Genomic DNA, 20,430 nt, shown 5'->3' on the forward strand with positions numbered 1-20,430 from the left:
TAAAGATAGTCTCCAGATCCGAACACAGTACTCCAGATGAGGCTCACCAAGGACCCCTGTACAGGGGCAATATCACCTCCTTTTTCCTGCTGGTTATGCCTCTTTCGATGCAGCCCAGCATTCTTCTAGCCTTAGCTATCACCTTGTCATATTACTTTGCAGCTTTCAGATCATCCAATACTATCACCCTGGTATCTCTTTCCTGCTCTGTGCACACAGTTCTCTTTCTATATCAGCAGCACTAAAGATGTTAGAGAAAGTTCACCTGGCTGTTTATTTGATCCAAACAGACCCTGGAGTAGCAGTCACAAAACATAAAATTGCAAATTGCATTTTGTACTATTGTTTCTTTGCTATACCCAGGCAGGCCTCTCCCTAGAAGGCCATGTAAAAGTGTGCAGTATAAGAAAAATAATAGCAACTATAGTTCCCTTTTGTTCTATCTCTGTTGAAGAAATATGTAAAGTTCTACATGAAACTGAGTACATATTTGCTTAGTACTAGCATCTGGATGCTGACTTTTACCATGATGATAAATGTGGCCAGTCAGTACTAAAAAATCTTTTTAAAAACTTTTTGTTCAACTCTTTCCTGCCATGTGCTCATTTGTGTGGGTTTTAAAGAGAGCGCGAACAAGGGACTTCAATATAACCCTTAGTTTGTAAGTCCCTATGTGTGTCTGATTCTTCCTGCTTGCCCATGGAGAAAGGAGAGTTGCTAACAGGTAACTGGTATTCTCACAGGACAAGCAGGATGGTAGTCCTCACATGTGGGTGACATCTGATGGAGCCAATCACGGAATACTTTTGTCAAAGTTTCTAGAACTTTGGCACCTACTGGGCATGCCCAGCATGGCAACCTGCACCCAGAAGGGGTCTCCCTTCAGTCTCTCTTTTTTTTTTTTTTTCCTGCACAGGTAATAGCCATGCAGATTTTTGGAGCTCTTCACAGTTCCTGACTAGAAAATTTCCTCAGGAAATTATTTTCAAAACTTGTAAAAGTTTATACCCCCTAGGGGTCTCCCTTCTTCGCCGTCGAATACCGGGTTGTGCGGTAAGTTTACCATCGTTTTTTGATCTGTTCCCGGCGGGGACCTCTGTAGGCCTTGTCAGTGCCAACCGTGGCCGGCCTAAATTTTTCGACGGCCACGATGGTGACGGGTTTGTCTGTCCGAGGACTATGTCAATCACAGACCCTCATTTAGTCTGTGTTTTATGCCTCAGGCCGTCGCATGATGTGGATACGTGTACCGATTGTGCTCAAATGACCCCGAAGGGCAGTAAGGCATGGATGTAAAAGATGGCACTTTTATTCCATCGCCTGTCTCTTCAGGTACCATCGACTCGATCATCGCTGAAGCATCGACGTCGCTCCGAGGCCGAAGACACCTGATCGCTCTCTATCCTTGGCGTCTACATCATTGATGCCGGAATCGGGAGAGCGGACCATCGAGAGGAGCACCGGCATAAACATCGAAGGCCGGTGCCCTCCGCTTCCACTATGTCGGTGGAGCCATCGACGGAACCACCGATGGAAAAAGACCCGAGTCGAGGAGCGCCCAGTGCCCTCGAAGCCGGATGCACCGAGGCGTCCCGCGCCTTCGGTGGAAGGGGCTACCGAGACTCCACTGGGATCGGTGGACCCTCCGGTTCTGCCCGTAGTGCCTCCCACTCTGGACCTGGAGCTCACCACTCCAGCGCTCCGAGAGAGGAATTGCATCGGATGGTGCAAGAGGCTGTGGTCCAGTTGATCCAAAGCCTTCCGCGACCACAGACTCCAGCACTGGTGCCTCTGCCGGAACCGGCACCGGCACCGAAGCCTCCGGTGCTGCTGCCTCTCCTGGATAAGCTGGATCTGCTCATTGGTGCCCTACCAGGGGCACCGAGAAAATCAGTTACCGATGATTCCATCGACGCCCATCCCGCTTTCATCGGTAGAGGAGGATACATCGCCGGTTCCGGGGCCATCGGGAGTACCACCATCGAGGCCACCAATGAAATCCCCAATGCCATCTGTTCCTGGGCGTCCGGTGCTGAGGCCGGTTCTTGATGCCCAGACCAGGTCCCTTGATACCAGCACTGATACCTGTCCAACCTCGACCTCTGGCTGGAGAAGTTCCAAGTTTTCCACTTGGACCACCGAGGGATGCAGGGGATCAGCCCTATGATCCCTGGACGGATGATTCCATGGATACCCAGGACTCAACAGAAGTTCCATTGGTGCCGTCTCCTCCAGATGAAAGGCGCAAGTCTCTGCCAGAAGACCTCTCCTTTATTACTTTTATAAAGCAGATGGCGGAGACTATCCCCTTCCAACTGCAGACGGAGGAAGATTCCAGGCATAAAATGCTAGAAGTCCTGCAATTCCTGGATCCCCCTAAGGAAATCATGTCCGTCCCAGTTCATGAGGTGCTGCAGGACCTGATGCAGCACAACTGGGAGCATCCTGGGTCAGCTCCTCCTGTAAACCATAAGATGGATGCTATTTACCTGGTCCAGCCTTCCCCGGGTTTCAGAAAACACAGCTAGCTCATCAGTCTGTGGTGGTGGAGTCCTCCCAAAAGAAGGCCAAGTGTCCAAAACCCTATTCTTTAGCACCACCTGGGAAGGAGCAGAAATTCCTCAACGCTTTAGGCTGCAGGATATTTCACGGGGCCATACTTATCTTGCGCATTGCGTCATATCAATTATATATGACCCAGTACACCCGTAACCTGTTTAAACAGCTACAGGAGTTTGGAGAGTCCCTTCTAGACCAGCTTCATGACCAGCTGAATTCCATCCTAAAGAAGGGATTTGACGCGGGAAAACATGAGGTCTGCTCGGCATATGATATCTTCGACACGGCCTCCCGTTTATCTGCAGCGGGTATCAGCACCTGCAGCTGGGCTTGGTTAAAATCCTATGATTTCCGTCCTGAAGTGCAGGATCATTTGACCAACCTCCCCTGCACAGGGGATAACCTGTTCGGCGATAAAATCCAAGAGATGGTGGCCCAGCTGAAGGACCATAGTGAAACGCTTTGTCAGCTCTCGGCAGCCCAGGCGGATCTTTCCACTTCATCCAAACGCTCCTTCCAGTGCGACACTAAACGGATGACTTACAGGACCCATAAATACTATCCACCGGCATTTTGAGGTCGCCCATCCCGGCCTTTCCAGAAGTCCACAACGCACCAGCCTCGAGCTCAGAAAGCTCAAGCTCCTTCCCAACCTTCTACAACAGGATTTTGACTCCCAACTTCAGAGCAAAGACCATACTCCATTGCCCAATCTACCTGTGGGCGGCCGCTTATGCCATTTCTCCACCAAGTGGTTAACCATCACTACCAACTGCTGGCTGCAAGCAGTTGTCGCTCATGGCTACCATCTAAATTTCCTCTCCATTCCGTTGGATACTCCACCATGGCCGGGGTGGACCTCTTCCGATCACTGTCTTCAACTGCAGCAAGAGATATCCTCCCTGCTGCAAGCAAATGCCATAGAACCGGTTCCTCTTGCCCAAAGAGGACACGGATTCTACTCCCGATACTTTTTCATCCCCAAAAAGACGGGAGGAATTCGCCCAATATTAGACCTAAGGGCCTTAAACAAACATCTTCGGAAAGAGAAATTTCGAATGGTAACCTTGGGCTCTTTGCTTCCACTTCTTCAGCAAGGGGATTGGCTTTTCTCTCTAGACCTAAAAGACGTGTACATGCGCTTCGCAATTACCCCGTCTAACAGACAATACCTCCGCTTCCTTGTCAGGAACCAACATTTTCAATACAAGGTCCTCCCATTTGGCCTAGAATCAGCATCAGCATTCATGTGTATCCTTACCTGGACGACTGGTTGCTGAGAGCTCAGTCATCGGAAGGAGTTCTTCACTCCCTCCACCTTTCAGTGCAACTACTACTCTCATTGGGATTTCTAATCAATTATCAGAAATCTCACCTGACTTCATCTCAGTTCCTCTCCTTTATCGGAGTGGATCTCGACACAGTCTAAGCAAGAGCTTTTCTTCCCAGGGACCGAGCTCACACACTGGCGTCATTGGCACAGAACATACGATCTCGTCAAACCACGACGGCTCATCATCTACTAGTCTTGCTGGGGTATATGGCATCCTCGGTCCATGTAACCCCAATGGCTCGTCTAGCCATGCGAGTAACTCAATGGACATTAAAGTCCCAGTGGTCACAGGCACTTCATCCAGTGTCCAACATTGTCCACATCACCAGGTGATTTCGTCTCTCACCGGCATGGTGGATCCTGGAGTCCCATCTCCTTCAAGGTCTGCCCTTTCAAGCTCCAGAACCTCAAATGATCATGACGACCGATGCTTCCAATCTAGGTTGGGGGAGCACATGTCAGCCTGCAGACTCAGGGAACCTGGTCAGCAGAGGAGTCGCAACATCAAATAGATTTTCTGGAGCTCCGAGCAATCAGATTTGCTCTCTCTGCGTTTCGGGACTGTTTGTCCAACAAAACAATCCTGATCCAGACGGACAACCAGGTAGCAATGTGGTACATCAACAAACAAGGAGGAACCAGATCCTACCTCCTTTGTCAGGAAGCGGCACAAATTTGGGCCTTTGCGCTATCCCAGGCTATGCTTCTCAGAGCGACCTACCTGGCAGGTGTGGACAATGTTCTAGCGGACAATCTCAGTCGGGAGTTTCAGCCCCACGAGTGGTCCCTCAACCCTGTAGTTGCGGACAGTTTATTCCAGAAGTGGGGGCATCCAACCATCGACCTATTCGTGTCTCTGCAGAATCGCAAAGTGGACAACTTCTGCTCTCTCCATCGCAGTCGCAACATTCCACCTTGAGACGCATTCGCCCTGTCCTGGAGGGAAGGTCTCCTTTATGTCTACCCACCACTTCCTCTCATCAGCAAGACTCTCGTGAAGCTACGCATGGACAGGGGTCTAATGATTCTCATAGCCCCTACTGGCCACGTTGGGCTTGGTTTCCAATCCTTCAGAATCTCTCACTATGTCCACAGATTCCTCTAGGCTCGGACCCGGCCCTGATATCTCAGAGGAACGGCCAATTGCGCCACCCCAACCTGTCACTGACAGCTTGGATGTTGAAAGGTTGATCCTTCAGCCTCTCAATCTTTCGGAATCTGTATCTCAGGTCCTCGTAGCTTCACGAAAGCCTTCTACGAGAAGGTGTTTATCATTCAAAATGGAAAAGATTCTCATTGTGGTGCACTTCAAAGGGGTTAGATCCTTTTACCTGTCCCACGAATCAGTTTTTAGACTACCTCTGGCATCTCTCGGAGTCTGGTTTACAAACCTCCTCTATCAGAGTGCATGTCAGTGCGGTGGCCGCCTTCCATAAGGGTACAGGGGATGTCTCTTAACACAGCCCCTGGTGGTACGCTTTATGAAAGGATTTCTTCACCTGAAGCCTCCTCTCCATCCACTGGCCCCGTCCTGGGACCTTAATGTGGTTTTAGCACAGCTTATGAAACCTCCATTTGAGCCTCTGCATTCCTGCGAATTGTGGCATATCACTTGGAAGATCCTTTTCCTTCTGGCGTTAAAGTCTGTTCGCAGGATCAGTGAGCTGCAGGCGCTGGTTACATACCCTCCTTACATGAAATTTCTTCATGATCGGGTGGTCCTTCGCACTCACCCTAAATTTCTACCGAAAGTGGTATCTGAGTTTCATTTAAATCAATCCATAGTGCTGCCTACTTTCTTTCCAAAGCCCCACTCACTTCCTGCTGAGCGGGCTCTGCATTCCTTGGACTGTGAACGTGCGCTTGCCTTTTATTTGGAACGCACTGCAGGCCATAGGAAATCCATCCAGCTCTTTGTTTCCTTTGATAAGCTTAAGCTGGGAACCCTGGTCGGAAAGCAGACCCTGTCCTCCTGGTTGGCGGACTGCATTTCCTTCTGCTATCAGCAAGCAGGCCTTCTGCTTCAGGATTGAGTTAAAGCGCACTCCATTAGAGCTATGGCAACGTCGGTTGCACACCTTTGTTCTGTACCTCTCATTGATATCTGCAAAGCTGCAACCTGGAGTTTTCTTCATAACTTTGCAGCACACTATTGCATAGACAAGGCTGGTACATAAGATTCTATCTTTGGCCAGTCTGTTCTACGCAATCTATACTCAGCATAATATCCAACTTCCTTCTACACCTGCTGGGATATTCAGGCTGCCTGTATACCAAAGAAAATCACCCCTGTTGTTGTGCCTGTTGCACGTCTTTGGGTGTTTTCGGTACATGTGCGGGCATCCTCAGCTTGTTATTCACCCACATGTGAGGACTACCATCCTGCTTGTCCTGTGAGAAAGCAGAGTTGCTTACCTGTAACAGGTGTTCTCACAGGATAGCAGGATGTTAGTCCTCACGAAACCTGCCCGCCACCCCGCGGAGTTGGGTACGCTTGTGATTTATGATATTTTTCGCACGTTCTTTTTTGCTATACATAAGACTGAAGGGAGACCCATGCTGGGAGTGCCCAGTAGGTGCCAGTCAAAGTTCTAGAAACTTTGACAAAAGTATTCCGTGATTGGCTCCATCAGATGTCCTGTGAGATTGGCTCCATCCTGCTGTCCTGTGAGAACACCTGTTACAGGTAAGCAACTCTGCTTTCTCTGGATAGTACTAAACTATGAGAAGTTCAGGAAAATATCTAATACATGGCTTTTTGTTTTTAGCTAAAAGTTGTTTCTTTTAGGTTGTAGGTAATCTGACTGTGAGGGATTGGGTTGGGGAAGGAATTTTTAGGGGGTTCTATTTTGGGGGGAGGAGAATTAATTTGGCTGGATTTTATTTTAGGCACCTGTTATATTTTTGTAGGTTGGGAATGTGGAGAGCTGGGATTATTACAACATATTTGTAATATAACATTTAATTGTAAGCTGCTTAGATGTTTGGTGGTATATCAAATAACATTAAACATTAAGTTCCCCATCAGCCATAATTAAAAAAAAATACTTGTTTTTCTCTTTAAATTCTTTCATGAAATGAAGCTGGTTTAAAGTACATACAATGTACATTTCAATGTACTTCCAAAGTACATTGAAAGATGTACAGTGTGCTAGATTGTTTCACCATAAAATAGAGAAGTATGTTCTGATGTAACTCAATAGATAATTTAAATGTTCATCTGAGAGTGAAAATGTGGGTATCTGAATGTAATCCACTTTGAAGTGTCTCAAAAGATGGAATATAAATAAATGAATTGTGCCATTTTAAGTTCCATTTAAATTTGAGGTCCTTAGCTTCTATTCTTGTGCTATAGTTCCACCTATTTGTAGTCAGCTTTTGAAATGGAGCAGCCAAATTGTATTTCACTATTGTCCCTTCCTCCCACCATATTGTAAGGCAGCGTACAGCTGAATGGAATGCAGTTTAAGTTCTCTGGTTTCTCTTTTCAGATTTGTATTATGGTGGAGAAGCTTTCTCCGTAGAGCAGCCGCAATCTTTTACTTGTCCTTATTGTGGGAAAATGGGTTATACTGAGACATCTCTACAGGAGCATGTTACTTCAGAGCATGCAGAAACATCGACAGAAGTGGTAAGCTGAAGTATTCATTCTGAACAATGAGTACTGTATGAAATTGACTAAAAGTACCTTATTTTACAGCCAGAAAATTGGAGCTCTTTCATTTTGTATTTTGCAGATGTCTGTATTCACTGTGCATGGATTTTGTCTCCAGTTTTATTTAAAAATTTTTTCTAAAAATGGTGTGGCCACATTTTATTTTTGTGTGTATTTTTGTATTTCTTTGAAGTCAAGCAGGTTCACAGTTACACAAGTAGGTCACATGACCATGTATGATTTCTTCCAGAGCTTGCTAAAAAGATCAAAAGGCCTTTATTATACCTGTGCGAGACTTCCCACAGTGCCACTGCCCTGCAGCTTTTCATGGTTTCTTTTTATCTGCTGTGGTGGTTATATGTATTTTTCTGTCGGCAACCCTACTGTATTTATCTCAAGTCTTCACTTTGCCTTTTCTTTGGATTTTGGCTTTAAAATCTCCTTAGCTTCTCCTAGTTAGGATTTATTTTTTTAAACACTTATCTAAGTTTTACTTTTTTTCTTCCTTGTTTGTGGAGTTGATCTGTGGCATTTATTTATTTTTTTTATCTGTAGCAATTGGGCTGAATGGTCTACCTGGCTTAATATTTTTTGTCTGTTTGGTTGTCTTTTTAAAAAAAAAATAAAAAACAAAACATTTTTTTGCTGGGTCAGTTTTTCTCATTATATTGAAGTAGGTCAGTGGCTTCACATTCAAACAGAAGATGCTCATCACTGCTCAGGAAAAGCCAACCTCATTGCTATCCATTGTCAGCAACAATATACACACCATATATTTTTTGGCATCTTTTTTGATATGGGGAGACCTAAGTTCAGTGGAGACAATTCAACTGATAGTATTGATCCCCCCCATCTCCCTTGGTTGGTTCATAATAAACATGTTCTGAATCTTTTGAAAACAGAAGTCTTGTGGTTTAAATGGCCTGTAGTAAATTTTCCATGTCCATCGGTGAACATATTAGGATACAGTTGTGGCCCAGCCTAAAGGTGTATTGGGGATGGCTGTGGAGCCAGATCTTTTTATGCGGGCTGAAATTGATGGAATAAGGTCAGCATTGTATCAACGATTTAGAATTAAATTTGACCATATGTCTCATGCAATAATTTGGCAACAATCATCGATGCAACAGCTACCAGTCAACTTTGTAATGTGTTATTTCCTAGCGTGTAGCCAGATGGACACAGGACCAGTGGGTTATGTGCTCTTCTGCTAGCAGATGGGAGACTGAGTCAGATTTCAAAGCTGACACCACCCTAGATATACCCCTGCAGTGACCTCAGCTCTTCAGTATCTCTGTCTCCTAGCAGATGCGGACACTATCCCACACACTTAGAACAGTGTTAAGAATTAAAGCAAAGAAGACACATTTTTTTACCTTAACGAAGATCGAGCCCTACTCTCCTGCAGTGATACCTAAGGGTCCCTCCCCCAGTTGAGAATTCCTGAGGTGGTTTTTGATATCCCTCAGAGGTGTGCCTTGGTCCAGTAGCCAGTTCCCGGCATGGACTTAGCCCCCAGAGTGGTTGAAAGGCAGAGGGTGCACAACCGAGCGCGGCGGTGAAGGTAAAGCCCTCTCCCCCCGCAGCTGGAGACCGTCCCGGCACGCGATCGGTAAGCGCCAAGACCAGGTAAGCAGAAAACTTTAAGGTTTCCGGGGCTCGGATTGCCATACAGATTCCATTTTTCTTCCGGCGAGGTAAAAAGAGAGCACCGATCGGGTTAAGGATCCTTGGTTGGGCTAGGCCACGATCCGGTGCTGGGGTCTAGACATGTGGAGACCCTTGGGGGCTTCATCTTACGCGCGGGGGCATCTGCGCCATCTTCCCTTCTCAACCGGCAGTACGCACAGGTCAGGCCGGACAGCCAATGTGCCCAACTTGGGCGCATCCAATATAGATGTGCGCACAATCGAGCACACACTGGGTGCATAATTACATGCACACACAGTGCCCACGTGCATAACTGCGCGCATCTTGAAACATATTACCTGTGCATCTATATACAGAGACAATGGCACCGGCATCCAAGAAGCTCAGAAGGCATTCTCTTTGCACAGCCTGCCACATCAGAGCCGCGCAGCATGAACTAGAGTTCTGTCTGTGCCATCATTGCGAAGAAGCCCAAGGGGTACCAAAGTCAGGTCCCTCACAGTCTGGATGAATCCGGAACTACTACATATGATAGCACCCCGGACCTGTGTAACTCCAAAATGGCATCTCCACAAGAGGGCATTTCAGGAGCTCCTGCTCCGCCGCCCCCCCCCCCCCCCCCCCCGCGGGGCTAACATGGACTCAGGGGCCTTCTCCTGGTTAGAATTTTTCCAGGGACTGCAAGCCTTCATTCAGGTGCAATCAGCCCTGGCTGCAACCCAGCCAGGAGCACCTGACCCTCCCGGCCCCTACTCGGGTGCCACGAGACATGCCTCACCTCTCCAAGAATTTGACAGGGACCCGGACACCTCAGACGACGATGGTGCCTCACTGGAAGAAGGTGAAATCCCTCCAGGCCTGGAACCATCCAGAACAATGCTTCGCTTCTTCCACAGGGATGAATTACCGGCCCTTGTTTCACAGACCCTGAAGACTTTGGGGATCCCAGGCATGGACCCTATGGCGGAACCAAAGAAGAACCCCAAAGAAGTACAAATCATAATCCCCCATCTCAGACCCCATCTCTACTCTAATTTCTGGAACAACTGCTTACACACCATCAACCTTCTGCTCTCGAGTCTCAATTTGGTCCTAAATACTTCCAAAACGGAATTACTGGTTATCTCCCCTTGTGAAAACAACCCCCTCGCAAATAATGCTAGCATCCCATTAGCAAACCAGGTCAGAGATCTTGGGGCCACCCTTGACTCTAGAATGAATTTCAAAAAATTCATTAACGCCACAACCAAAGAATGCTTCTTCAAGCTACAGGTCCTGAAGCAACTTAGACCGCTCTTACACTTCAAGGATTTCCGTTCGGTGCTTCAAGCCATACTGTTTTCAAAGATCGACTATTGTAACGCTCTATTACTTGGTCTGCCCGCTTCGTCCACCAAACCTCTTCAGATGCTGCAAAACGCAGCGGCTAGGATCCTTACAAACACTCGTCGCAAGGACCATATCACACCAATACTAAAATTCTACACTGGCTGCCCATCCAATATAGAATACTTTCAAGGCTCTCACCATCATCCACAAATCCGTCTACCAGCAATCCACTCTCCAACTCACCTTCCCACTTGAATTACATACTTCCGCAAGACCGATCAGAACTGCCTACAAAGGTTCGCTCAAGGCCCCCCCCAACAAATCATCGGTCCACAACACTATTCACAAGCGAGCTCTTTCAACAGCAGGTCTACTACATTGGAATTCACTTCTACAAGACTTATGCCAAGAACAATGCCATTCAACTTTCAGAAAGAAATTGAAAACCTGGCTGTTCGCAGAAGCCTACCGCTGAAGGATCTCCTCAACCATCACTGACTCTCACTCCCCCACCCTTTCCTTCTCCCTCTGGACATACCATGCTAATAACTGCCTAGGATAAACCTATGTTTTTGTATCTTACAGTTTTTGTTGATTTATATATTTATCTCTCTCTAATTGTTTCTTAGTTTAAACTCTGTACTGTCTTCCATTGCCCAGGTTTTATGCTCCCTGTTTAATGTAACTTTACTTTCTACCTTGATGTTAATTGGTTTCCCCTCAGTTACATTGTAAACCGGTACGATAAGACCTAGTCTTGAGCATCGGTATAGTAAAAGAAATTAAATAAATAAATAATAAATCTTGGTGTTTCTTCGTAAGGCCTCATGCTATTTTCCAATGATGGAAGCCATCCAGGAACTGATTGACCTGGAGTGGAATGACCCGGAAGCAAGCTTTAAAGGAGGTCGGGCCTTGGAAGCCTTCTACACTCTGGAACCCGTGACCAAGGAATGCCTGCGTTTCCTGAAAGTGGATGCCATGGTCTGCGCCATCTCGAAGTGAACAACCATTCCTGTGGAGGGAGGGCCGGCATTGAAGGACACTCAAGATAGACGATTAGAATCAATCCTTAAGCAAGCATTCAATGCAGACACTGCAGATAGCTTCCTGCTGCGCGCTGGTGGCACGTTCCTGCTTGCTCCTATCGAGAGAGGCAGATAATTCCGGAATGTATGCCGGTGAAACGATCGAACCTGCAGCAGACTTCCTGACGGACGCAAGCTCAGAACTGGTGTGTACCTCAGTCTGAGTAGCAGCTTCTGTAGTGGCAGCCAGAAGGCAGTTATGGTTGTGGAACTGGTCGGCAGACACGACTTCTAAGGCAAATCTCACAAGAATGCCCTTTAAGGGACCTCTCCCATTTGGATGCGAATTAGAGAAGTTAGCCAGCAAGTGGGGTGAATCCTCAGTGCCTCGGCTACCGGAAGACAGGGGTAAAAGATCCCATTGCCCCTCCCCCAGAAGAACTAGGGGCAGAGGCTCCCAATGTTTTCGACCCTACAGGAACTCATCATTCCATGTACATTGCCCCTCGAAGATCCCTGCCTTTTCGAAACCGACAAACCCATTCTCATCACGGGTGTATACTTTCTACTCCCCTCCACATGGGACACTTATTGACTATTTTTTAGTCAAAATGCTGAAAATAGGGTACAAGAGGTTGGGATAAGGTAATATAACCTGGACTGATCATGTTCCTATTGGTTTGTTTTACATTACAGAAACTTGATGTGGGACAAATGTTCTGGGCGGCTAAATGATAGTTTATTGAAGGATGAGAAATTTTGCAAGATCTTTAGTTCCTATCTTCAGGAATATTTTCACCTGAATACTTCTGCCTCAGAATTCCCTGGGGTGGTCTAGGAAGGCTCCAAAACAGTCATGAGGGGCATTTTGATTTCTTGGGCCTCCTTTTGTAAGAAAGAGAGAAATTAAGGTTTGCTTTATTATAGAAAATTGCCAACTTGTCCCAAATCCACATGCTGAATCAATCCCCTAAGATAGTTGTTGAAATATCAGCCGTCCGCTCTGAACTGAATACATTAGATGCTGATCTTATGGGCTCATAAACTTGAACTGGCTAAACAGAAAATTTTTGAAGGGGGTAACAAAACTGGGGGCTTCTTGGCCAGGAACCTGAAGGTATTATATACTCAGAATGAAAAAGGAGAGATTGTCACCTCATCTGCCGACATTAGGACAAGCTTTTTGTCCTTTTATGCCTCCCTTCATAGCACATATACTTCTATTGCTAAGGATGCTATCAATGGCTATCTGTCCAATGTGTCTCTACCACATCTTACTAAAGATCAGCAACAGTTTTTAAATAGTCTCATAAGTACATTAGAGGTGATGCAAGTCATTAAATTAAGTCAGGCAAGTCTCCCGGCCTTGGTGGGTTTACCAGTAGCTATTATAAACATTTTTCTTCCATTTTGGTTGCCCTTCTAACAGCTATGTTTAATCACATTTGAGACAGTGCATCCCTCCCAATCAATTTCAAAGTGGCAGGCATCTCTGCTATTGCCAAGCCCAGTGCATGATACTTCTCTCTGTGGGTCATATCTCCCAATCTCCCTTATTTATTTAGACCTAAACATTTTGGCCAGAATCTTAGCAGAACGTCTGAATAAGGTCACAGCTGACCTGGTACATGCTGATCAGGTTGGTTTTATACGCCAGCAAATGGCGGTGGACAATGTCTGCAAAATTTTTTATATCATTTTGGTGCATAAAGTGGGTCAAATTTCCCTCTATTTTGCTATCTGTTGACACAGAAAAAGTGTTCGACATGGTGTATTGATTTTTTTTCTTTTTAAAATGCTAGAAAAAATGCGGTTTGGTTCTCTTTATGCAATAGGTGGGCAAACTTTATTATCTATGGCTTGTGTTAAAGTCAACGGGGGACATGGTCTATGGTTTAAGGTTGGGAGAAGTATGAGACAGGGATGACTGCTTTCTCCACTTTATTTTTGGAACCATTTGCATCTAGGGTTTAGACGTCCTCTCAAGTGTGAGGATTGGGGATTTGAACCTCCAATTATCTTTTTGCTGACTATATTTTGATTACTCTCACAGATCCCTTTGCTTCCCTGGAGGGTATTATTGCTGAAATGGACCAGTTCAGCGCAGTCTCTAGTTTTAAGGTTAACTTTGACAAATCAGATCTTGAATATTATATTGGGGGATGTTGAGGCTTGGAAACTTAAATTGCAATTCCCTTTTAAGTGGGCTAAGCTTACAATCAAGTACTTGGGAGTATGTCTGGGACCTAATGTACATGAGTTACTTTCTCTAAACTATGTCCCTTTAATAAAAGCTATTGATATGGATCTGGCGAAATGGATTAGGGAGCCCATCTCATGGTTGAGTCGCATCACTATTGTCAAAATGAGTGTCCTCCCCGCTTATTGTATTTATTTATAACTCTCCCAATCTGTCTCTTCTACCATCCTACACTTATGGTAGAAAAAAGTTTTTATTTGGAGGCATAGGCCACCATGACTATAATGCTTGGTAATATATCAGCCTAAAGTCAGGGAGGAGTTTAAGATTCCCTAATTTGGGCTGGTACTATGCAACCTCTCAGTTACAGCCTCTCAGATATTTATTTATTTATTTATTTATTTGTTTAACATTTTTAGATACCGCAGTTCATGTAGCAAAGTTACATATCACTTCGGTTTACATTAGAACATTAAACAAGCATGTGAGAATGCGATTACATTGAACAAGGGAGAAAAACTTGGATCAAAAACGGAACTGGGGAAATAAAGTACTAATGAATAAATAAAGGTAACAAAATTCTTTAGTAGGTAGATATTTAGTAGGTAGATATTCACAGGAAAGCTTTTGTGAAACAATGGGTGCTGCTGGAACAGCATTTGGTGAGCAAAATGCCTCTTTCTGCTCTTCCCTGGCAACCCTGTTCTACTTGGCAACCGTTTTGTTTTCCATTTGCACTGAACACAATGCATGTTTGATCTCAGTGGAAAACAGTACTAGCTGGCAAGAGATGCAATTTTTATGCTTCCCATCTTTTTCATAATGTTGACTTTGTCATAGACTTACAGAATAGTACCTTTGTGAATTGGAGCTCTAGAGGCATTACCTGCCTTCAACATCTCTCTCGAGTATCTTTAATGAGTTTTGCTGATTTGGTTGATACATATGGATTGGGGCCATCAGACTTCTTGGCATATGCTCAGGTGCATCATTGTATAATTAGCTAGAACATCTTCTCATCTTTACAACAGGGTAAAACTATATTTGAGTATTACTGTGATCCGGTTGATAGGAAACGGGGACTAGAATCTAAGGTGTATAACCTCCTTAATGGTGTCATTAAGGACCCTTTTAAACACATTAGTTCTTGGGAGCTGGACTTAGGAGTTTTTTGTACCTCCAGAAACTTGAGATCTTGTCTATCTGCTAGTAAATGTTCTCTCTCAGTGTTGCTACAAGAGAATTGCTATAAGTTTTTTTTTGTTTTTTTTTGTTGGTACCTGACACCATAAAGATTGTATTGTATTTCTGAGCTTTGTTGGAAGGACTGTGGAGTATTGGAACTTCAGTCCATATTCGGTGGAATTGCAGTCTGTCCACAGTTGGCTTTTGAAGAGAATACTGAGAGGCTGATGTTGCTGCAGGAATATATATACTGTGAAGCCAGTTTGCTCTGTCTCCATCTACTGGTAGAGGTATATAACCCACTGTTCCTGAATCTATCTGTCTAGATTAAGGAAAAGGAAATTATCGGATAAGTAGTAATTTCTCATTTTTTTCTGTCAAATTTGCATATGTAACAAATTGTTGAGAAATTGACAGGGTAGCATATTTTAGGAGCCATAATTTGATTTAGTTGAAAATGTGCCATTTATGGATAACAAAAATAAATGACCTAAAGTGGATCATGGAATGCTTTCTTATTTGAATAAGCAGAAACGAGATGAGTTATTGGAAAACTGTTAAAGCATAGTATGCTGACTTATATTCTCTTCCCCTGTCCATGTTTGAAATCTGAGTAGGACTGATATTGGAAACCTGTTTAAATGGAATATAATGGATTATATAATGTGCTAAATTGCTTTTATTGTCTAGTATTTTTCTTTTCTGCTTTCCTTCTAGGGGAGAGAGATGTATTCTAATGGGGAAATAATTTAGATATTGAAAAAGTGTGTGCTGTGCAATAAAATATGCTGTTACTTTTGAAGAAACTTAAAACAGTAATACTGGCAGTATTTTTAGGACATGCATTTTGCAGTTGTCTTTTCTATCCAATTTTATTTTATTTGTTAAGGCTATATTCATATTTAACACTATTGAAAGTTCTTCTTAGTTGGCCATGCCCACAAATATGGATAAACTGTAAATCTAATCCAATCTAATTTTGTATTTATATGTTGACCTCCAAGTCCCAAAGGGACCACCTGAAGTGACTTACAACGTACAAAAATAATTTCATACATACACGTGGTTCAAAAATCATTACAAACAATTCATTAAAAAAAGTTAAAAATAATAAAAGGCGATGCTGTACTGATTCAGAATCTCATGCATGCATTGCACTGAATGTGAAGTATATAGATATAGCATACAGCTAAAGCTGGACTCAATTACAGAGGTTTGAGTGTAGCCACAATTGTTATATACAGGATAATCAAAATGAGCTTTTTTTTAATTCTAAAATATATTAAATATGAGGTAAAACATGTTACATTGCTAGAGTGTGCAAGCAATAGAACCCAAAAATAGCAAGGTGATATTGACTGATTACCTGCTACTAATTTAGGGTATTTATTTAAATCAGTACCCTTGATGAGGATAGCTGATGATCTGCAATCTGAGTATTTAAGAAGAAAGTGAGGGCAAATTAAAGGCTACAGCACATTTTGACTGTCTTTCTTTTTACTGCTACTGTACATGTTGGGGTGTCCTGAAATATTGTGATTTAGTATTTCTCTGTCAAGAAACAGGGGTGAATTAGCTATGATATGTGGGTGATGTCATGTGATGGTGCCAAATGGACCCTTTTCTGTAAATGCATAGAGCTCGTGAGCCCCCTCAGTCTTTTTTTTTTTTTTTGCCCATGCATCAGCACGATCATATACTCTATCTCCCTGTAAAGGTTTCTTCATTAATATCTTCAATTATTTTTTCAATTATTTAGTTGCCTTGCTACTTCAGCAGCCGCCCAAACAGCCCTTTTCAGTGCTATTTAAAAAAAATAAAATACATTTTTTCTTGATAGAGTATCTGAATCCAAGAAGCCCACAGTAAGTGGTTTCAGACTGTATATGCAGTAGAAAGATGTCTGTTATGAATGGGTATGATCTGTTACCACTGCCTTTGGCCAGACCATGACCAACAAATTGTTGCCACTGATGCCATTGCGATCCTAGAAGTTCAAGGTCTGGAAAATGGAGGCACTTTCTAAGACTCTGAGGAGCCACAGTTTATTCACTTCCCAGAACAGGGGCCTCTTCTTGTTCCCCACTGTAGAGTTGAGCAGACATTTCCCCCCTTTGGTGGAACAAGCCAAGTCCTCTGAGTCAATCAAGCAAAACTGGGATGCTACTAAGGAGAAGAAATGCTCTTTACAGTCTCAGCATACTCAGTACTGAAAAAACGTTGACCCTTGGTGCTTTTGATGTAGCTGAATCACCATCCTTTGGCACACGATTCTCCAGTATCGTCGATGCATAAATATCTAGCGCTTGTCATCACAGTCACTGGTGCCATTGATGCATAACACACAATTGGCGCACAAGACCTCAATGTCATTGGTGCATTTGACACACCAAGCCTTGACACCAGTAATGCTTAGAGTATACCAGACAGAGATGCTTCTGATACAGCTGTTCACTAACTTATATGACTCCCATGCATAGGGTAAGATTGTCAGGGACATCCCTGCCAGTCTCCAGAACACCCTTAATTTCTAATCTCCCTCAGGACAAATTTTGCAAAGTCCAGAAGAGGTTCAAGGGGATTCATACTAGTATCTGAAGAGGATGTTCCACCTCCAATGTCCAGCCACAGGGCACATCAGCACTTGGACCAAGTGAAAGAAATGGTGAAGTCTTTTTACCTCTCTGGCAGCTAAGGATAAGGAGAGTATGCTTCAACCCTTTCTTTCCCCAATACTAAACCACCTTCAAGGAGGAGACCCAGTTTCCCTGGATCGAGCAGGTACTCAATCAGATCTCCCATGAGGTGGTTCTAGTATCCAACATTCACTTGCAGTGGAGTCCAGCCAGTGGAAAGTTGTGCACCAGGAATATTCCACTTTGAGGCAACCAAGGACTCCTCAGTCTTTCATCATTGGGGTCCTGGATTAGTGTTCCCTTCTTTCTTGGCTCTGAGGATGGTTTAACATGGATATCCTTTGACCCACTACTTGAGCCTCCAAAACCTTCCGTCTTCTCATGAGGACTTCTCTTTATTCAGTTTTGGTCAAGTTGGGTACAGTGCTTGGAGTCCATGTTCATAAGGACAAGGATCCTTGTGCAAAAATCTTCAGCCTTCTCCAAATTTTGGAGACCCTGTCAGAATTGGCAGCCATTCCAATCCCTTATATTCTGCAAGATTTACAAACAAGAATGTGGGAGAAGCTGATTTCCTGTGCCCCAGTAGCAAGGAAATTAGACCTGAAGTATACAGTGCAGAAATTTCAAGGCTTCGCAGTAGTACAACTACCTTATCAATCGTTGTAGTGGAGGCAGCTCTTAAAAGAGCCAAAGACATTTTACTGTACTATACTAGGAAACCCAGGTTTCTAGATACCTTTGGTTAAAAAAAAGTGTTCCAGAGATCTATGCTTAATGCACAGATTTCTGCTCACCAATTCTACATAGTTCAATACTTGATTGTATGCAAAAATTAAAGCCCTTCCTTCCTTCAGATAAAAGCAGCTCTGCATACTTACAACCATTCCTAGATGTGGAAGAATGCATACACCATCTTATCCGATCAATTTGCAAAGTGTTACATGCGACAGCCCACTCTTCATCAGCCTCCATCGAAGCACGTCAATGGCATGGTAAAAGAGTCAGTAGCTTGTAAGGTAATGCCCACAAAGTAAAGCAGATTTGAGCATTTCTTTGGAGACAAACTTGGAGAAATGGTTGCTCAAATAAAAGAACACATGGCAGTCCAATCCCTCTCAATGGGCTCAGAGCAAAAGTCCAAATCACGACAGCCCTATTATGCATTTAAAAGGTCCTATTTCCAGAGTTGCCCTTTCCAACAATTTCAGATGTACTGGACGTCACCTCTTCTTCCACAGCAGCAGCAGCTTCCGACTCAAAGTAAACGTGAATGGCGTCAACCAGAAATGTCACTACAGGACCAGCCCTAACCTGGATCAAATTTTTGACCAGTCTCAAGATCCAAAAATCATTCTTTCCGGTAGAGGGGAGAATTTAGTTCTACCTAGAAGAATGGTGGAAGATCACCAAAGAACATTGAGTTCAAAATTGTCTGGATATTGCTTGTATTTCTCCCGAGTTCCCATGTTCCTCATTGCTTAGCCTTCAATTCTGATGTCTCACTCAACAAAACTCTGCCTTGAGATAGAGTTGTTCTCAGTCATTGAATCTGTTCCACAATGTCAACATGTCCCATTATTTTATCAGCATTCAGACAAGTTAATCCATAGCACTGGGTTATGCACCTCTAGCAGCACATGGAAACTGACCAAAGCTGACGTCACAGTATATATAGCCTGGTCTGACAGCCTGCCAGTATTCTGTCTCCAGCAGATGGACATGCATCTTCCTACTGGGGATTGCTTATTAAAAAAAAAAAAAAAAAAAAAAAAATTAACAAACACACTACTTCTCCTGAGGTGATATCTGGTGATCCCTCTGTCGAGTGCCTTGGTCTGGTAGCCGGTTTCTGGCATTAACTTAGCTGCCACGAGAGATTCAGCTGAGAGGCTAGTGGCTGCAGGAAGCTGAGAGTGACGGTGAAGGCAATTGCCCTTGCCCCCCCACTGCCAGAGATCAACTTTGTGCTAGGACGGCTGAACTCAGGTCTAGAAAAAATTCTAGGAGAGATTTAGGGACCCCTCTTCTGTTTCTGGTCTCCGAGCTTCGACATGCGATCTGACGTGTGTTCCTGACTCTGAGGGGCTTGGGGAGTCGCATCAGTTTGGCGGGTTGAGCAGCCCTTTGGCTAGGCCCTGATCTTAGGCGTCACTGGGACGCTGCATGGTAGGCCATGACTGCGCGCTTTAGTCTATGCAAGTCACCTGCAAAAGCAGTGCCGGACGTTGGTTCATGCTTGCACATCCAGGATAAGCGTCTTCTGGCCCATGTGGTTGGACGTCCAAGTTTTGGTCGTGTGTTGTACAGGCGTTCAACAGAGTGTGTGTGTATTTTTGTATAGGCGTCAATTTTTCGGGCGTCCTGTCCGGACTTGTAAGGGATGGATGCGCTGTTGGACACACTGTTGTTGAGCACTTGTGTTATTGGGTTTGTTGCCTGGATGTCCCTTTTTACATGGCGCCGGTAGCAAAGAAGCACCTTTCTATTTGCACGGCTTGTCATATTCGAGCATCACAGTCGGGGATTCCTTCCAGTCTTTGCCAGCACTGCTTGGAGGCTCAGGGCAAGTGGTCTACAACTGATTTTGCTCAGCCTGGCCCTTCCCAGCAGGTTGCAGGAAGGGATTCAGAGGGGAGAACCTGTCCAAAGTTTCACCTAGTTTTGAGACTCCAATAACTGGTTCATCAGCAGGGGAGGGCAACTCAGTGGTTGCCAGACTGATGACCCCTGGTTTTGCTATGGACCCTTCCGCCTTTTCTTGGGTGGAATTTTTTCAGGGTCTGCAGGCCTTTTTACAGGCATGTTCAGCAGAGCGGCCAAACCTGAGCGTTCAGGATCACAGGCTGCAGAAC

At 44.5% G+C, this 20,430-nt stretch overlaps 1 protein-coding gene across 2 annotated transcripts in view; it reads left to right on the plus strand.

The window, feature by feature from the left end:
* Window positions 1-20,430, plus strand: part of KCMF1 (potassium channel modulatory factor 1) — a 401,452-nt gene that overhangs the window by 218,517 nt on the left and 162,505 nt on the right. For both annotated transcript variants that reach the window (XM_029601298.1, XM_029601308.1), the window contains exon 3: window positions 7,384-7,523. In XM_029601298.1, coding sequence (XP_029457158.1) covers window positions 7,384-7,523 — 140 coding nt within the window. The remainder of the gene's footprint in view (window positions 1-7,383; window positions 7,524-20,430) is intronic.

The sequence above is a fragment of the Rhinatrema bivittatum genome, chromosome 1 (assembly GCF_901001135.1).
Source record: "Rhinatrema bivittatum chromosome 1, aRhiBiv1.1, whole genome shotgun sequence".
In the NCBI taxonomy this organism is placed as follows: domain Eukaryota; kingdom Metazoa; phylum Chordata; class Amphibia; order Gymnophiona; family Rhinatrematidae; genus Rhinatrema; species Rhinatrema bivittatum.